Source organism: Prunus mume, linkage group LG3, assembly GCF_029339155.1.
Source record: "Prunus mume cultivar Tortuosa linkage group LG3, ASM2933915v1, whole genome shotgun sequence".
In the NCBI taxonomy this organism is placed as follows: domain Eukaryota; kingdom Viridiplantae; phylum Streptophyta; class Magnoliopsida; order Rosales; family Rosaceae; genus Prunus; species Prunus mume.
In genome coordinates, this window is record NC_142700.1 from 25,339,511 (window position 1) to 25,344,076 (window position 4,566).

A 4,566-nucleotide genomic window follows, 5' to 3' on the forward strand; every position below is an offset into this window, starting at 1 on the left:
AAGGCTTGTACGTAAGCTAAATCTAGCCCACCCTAATTTGAAATCCTGGGTTTGTCCCTGACTCCGTTAAGCGAGTTAGGGCTAGAGCAATTCCAAGATAGGTGACTCATTGAGAAGTTGCTCGTGAGTTCCCAAAAACAAAACCGTGAGGGTGAGAGAGGGGCCCAAAGCGAACAATATTATATTATCATGAGCCGATTCCAGAATGCGACACCCAACCTTCCATCAAAGATTGAAGGGTGTACGGCAAGGTGGGGGAGGAAGGAGGCTCTAAGAAGTCATTGGATAATTATGTTTTGTTCCATAGAAAATTTCGGATAATTATGTTTTGTTCCATAGAAAAATTCTCGTAAAATATATTGACATAATGGAAAATAAAAATTAAAAGTAAAAGTACAAGTGATAATTGGGCACGTGCCTCAAAATTCATGTGGTATTTACGAAAATTTCCCTCTATTTTTTATTGGCAATTTGGTTATTGTGTTCAAACTTGTCACTTAATTCATGGTCATGCAGTCCTTTTCTTCACGATTCAAAAGGAATAAATAAATAAATAAATAAATATATATATATATATATATCTATCAATTCTTTGTACTTTTGAAAATGTAAAATCATTGTCTTCCCGTTCAATGACTCTCCATGCTCATTCCAAATCATTTTCATGATGACAAATGATCAAACTGATGCAACGATATTATAATGATCCAATTGAAAAATAAAAGATAAATCCGCCAAAACAAAAGTTCTGAACTCTTAAATATCCGCACAAAAAACTACCAAGGAGTTCCACAACCAAGATTTTCATAAAATTCCCAACTTGAAGCAAACAAGTAACAAACTAAAAACTAGTCCTGCTTTTTTAATGTGGCCACACCCGAAATTGGTGCAGATCATATCCGACCTAAGCCTTGGTGCCAATCATATCCGACCTAAGCCACAAGGGTGCTGGCGGTGGTAGATTCACTGCAAAAAGAGATCAAATGATATAAGCAATTAGGGAACAACTATTGACACAAAATAAGATATAATTTGAAATGATCAAACAGCAGAAGCAATGCTCGTAGCGCAAATTTGTATAACCAGTCATGAAAAGAAGATAATTTAATGGAGAGCCACTCCAGTCTCATTGTCACAGATGCCACCCTATAACTAGCATGTTTATGGAATTGGGGGAAAACCAAACACTAATATTTGACATATCTCACATAGATTTCATCTCCGAGGGAAAAGCATTCTAGAAATGTATAAGTTTCTTGTGGACAGCATATAAAAACTATTAGCTTCCCACATATAATGAGTTCTTCAGATTGTGAATGTTTCGTGAAAGGCAAATTAATACACAGTTAGCAGAAGAATCCTAAATTGTTTACGGAGCTAAGGCAACATCTATTTTCCATATAGGATATTAACACACTCTACTTAGTGTTAGAGAAGAATTCCATTAGGTGTCTTCAAGTGAGGCTAATGAAACCCCTACGACAGTCTCATGAATGAGACAAAATGATTCCAAAACGAAAAAAAATACTTACTATTTCCACACTGGTGGAAGCTTCTTTGTCTTCTTGTAGTAACGAGCAAGGCGATGGATTCTGCTCTCAACCAGAATCAGCCTAAATTTAGAATCCTTGTCCTTCCTGTTCCTTTCCAAATGCTTCCTAATTGAGACAGCTTTCTTGATGAGGTGGTATAAATCCTCAGGTATTTCAGGAGCAAGACCTAACCCAGCAAAGACACAAGGAGAACGAAACCATTTACTCATTTGTGTTCAAATATAAAAACAAAACATGGAATAGAAACCAGGAGAAGACGCACCATGTGCCTTCAGTATACGTAATATCTTGCTTCCGGTAACACTCTTCACCTGAGCAATCCCATGAGAATCACGCAGAATGACACCAATTTGAGAGGGTGTTAGACCCTTCTTGGCAAATTTGCAAATGTTCTCCTCAACCTTAAACATGAAAAACAACTTGGTAAGTATAATACACAAAATGGAAATTAGTATTTAGCTCCTTTGCATTGGGAATCAATTATCTTGGAAATATCAGTAGTTAACAGACAACCAAATATACTTTCATTCATTCAATAGAGAGGAATGGGTTTGCAGCGTTTTCCATTACACAAAGGTACGTGGCCATTCATTTTAGATATAAAGGCATAACAATTGATTATATGAACATGGAACGCAGAAAACAAACTAAGTCTTGATTATTCTAAAATGCCAAAAACCACTCAAATAGAACCAAACAAAAGAAAAGGTCATCATGCTTCGTTTTCAATGTTATAATTACAAAGATGCCAACTACAATCGCAACATTAACAGACTTGTAAGTACGAAAAATTCATGCTAATTAGAACAACACTACTACGTGTAGTACACTATAACCAGCCTCAAGGTTTCATTTGGTGCAAACAGCAAGGAAAGATGTGCCCAAATTACATTAAAAGAATGTGCTACCTTTTTTTATTCTCTCACCGTTTAATCAATCCATTCAATGAAGATGAAAGACAGACAGAGAGAGTTGAACTAATAAGGCTCTGTTTGGTTGCTAATTGACTAAAGAAGACCCAAAAAACCTTTTTTGTTCTTTTTCCCAAAAAGTGGGGAATGACATTGAGCAAAATATTCAGAACTTTCTTCAATTTCACATTAACCAAACAAATCACAACCAAACCAAACTAGTTAGAGTTAAGGTTTCTCACATCCTGAGTTGAGATCTTTAACCAGCTCGGAGGGGTCCTCTTGTATGGAAGAGCCGAAGCCGATATACCCTTACTGCAAAAACAGCACAAAGTACAACACCAAAAAGTGGTCAAGCTCAAACATATCAACAGAAGGCGAGAAGGCTTCACGGAGCTTATTTACAGAGCTTGTTCAGATAACAAGAAAATAACGAACCCTCTGCTGTGCATACGCCCCATGGTGCCGTTCTGGTCACTCTAGTTTTGCCGCCCTCTGTTACCTGCCGAGAAACCCTAATATAAAGAGAGAGGTGGCTAACGAAATTCAGTAACTCAAACTGTCAAATTCTTATGAGTGAACATTAAAAATCCGTAGTTTTGAATCCCCACACAACAGCAACTGAACTTCTGAACTAAACCCAAAAAGAAATTAAAACCCAAATAAAAACCAAAACAAAAAATGCAATATTATCACCCAAAATTTATATATCTGTGGAATTCATTGGACCCCAACAAGAAGAAAATGTAGGGACAATAGAACGTACCGAGATTGGAGAGAGAAGAAGCGATGATGGGTTCTGCTAGAACAAGGAAGGTAATAGAAGACGGCCAACAAGAAAAGGGGGCAGAGTGGCGGCAATATGCTGATATAGAGAGGAAAAGAGTTAGGGTTTACTAACGCGATATCGCGTGTGTGCAGGTGTATGCTAATATAAAGTTCCAACCACTCAAATTTTCTCATCGCACATCATTTTATTTTACTTTTTGTTTTTTGGGTAAATAACGTGACACCATTTTGTTAGAGCATCTTCAATGGATATGTCTTATATTGCACGGATACGAGTATGCCAATACGGCAAAATTCCAAAAACTAAGATACAAACACGGCATCGATAACGCGATTAAAATAATATATATTTAAAAAATTATATAAATAGAAAAAATTAATATTGTATCCATCATAAGTTCAAAACATGAAACTAAACACAAAATACAAGTCTTCATAAACAAAATACAAAATAAAAGTCTTCATAGAATTGTTCAAATCATATAAAAAAAACACAAAAACAAATTAAAACACATAAGCCACTTCCCAAATCTCTAACTTCATTCATCATATTCATTATGGGTAAATATGACAGCTTCTAATTCATTCTTCCTATTTCTTCTTCTTTTTTGGTTATTCTCTCCCAAACGAAATGAAAATCTAGCTTCTATCAAGAAGAAGAGGTTGGGTATTTACATATAGAGTTTTTAAAATTAACATTATCATAAGACAATAGGAGAATCGGCATATCCGATAAGAGTATAGGAGTTTCGGATATGAGCATACCCCTTCAGTTTGGAGTATTGGTGCAACATAGGATATGTCAAATTTAAATATGATGGTTTATGTGGCAATTTGACATACCATCAAGGTCCTCACTCCACTCGATACTCTATATTGATGTGACGGTGGCTCCATACCATGATTTGGGGATAGGAGGGTTCCTAAAGAAATTTGGGGATTCCCTATCCCTCAAGGGAGGTGAACCGGAGAGGAAGGCATCCCTCGTTAACGAAACAATGCTAGATGGCTAAGTCAGAGGAGGGGGAGGGGGTAGTGGAGGACAAAAAGACTCCACTACCATACTCCCCAATCTTACACTATTATCTTAAAGGAACTCCTTGTTAATAGGAACTTACACTTATAGTTGGTTTTCCTACTAAAAGGAAGTCTTTTAAGAATAAAGCGAATAGAAACTTACACTTACAGTTGGTCTTCCTACTAAAAGGAAGTCTCTTAAGAATAAAGCGGGTTGAGACCCTTAATCAAGTCCTAACTAAAATAAGGCGTTTTAACGCTAGTTTATAGAGCTTTAGGTCCGATCGTACGCAACA

General features: G+C 36.4%; 1 protein-coding gene across 2 annotated transcripts; it reads right to left on the reverse strand.

The window, feature by feature from the left end:
- Positions 1-675: 675 nt before the first annotated feature.
- Positions 676-3,368, reverse strand: LOC103327192 (small ribosomal subunit protein uS15). 2 transcript variants are annotated; one of them, XM_089048301.1, is made up of 6 exons: positions 3,231-3,368; positions 2,903-2,979; positions 2,707-2,779; positions 1,816-1,954; positions 1,533-1,719; positions 676-966 (listed from the first exon to the last, which is right to left on the reverse strand). In XM_089048301.1, the coding sequence occupies exons 2-6, from the start codon at positions 2,923-2,925 to the stop codon at positions 933-935; spliced, it is 456 nt and encodes a 151-aa protein (XP_088904427.1). In that variant the 5' UTR covers positions 2,926-2,979; positions 3,231-3,368; the 3' UTR covers positions 676-932. The 2 variants fall into 2 exon arrangements, with proteins under 2 accessions (XP_088904427.1, XP_088904428.1); XM_089048302.1 differs by having other exon boundaries at positions 2,903-2,966; positions 3,231-3,299.
- Positions 3,369-4,566: the final 1,198 nt, after the last annotated feature.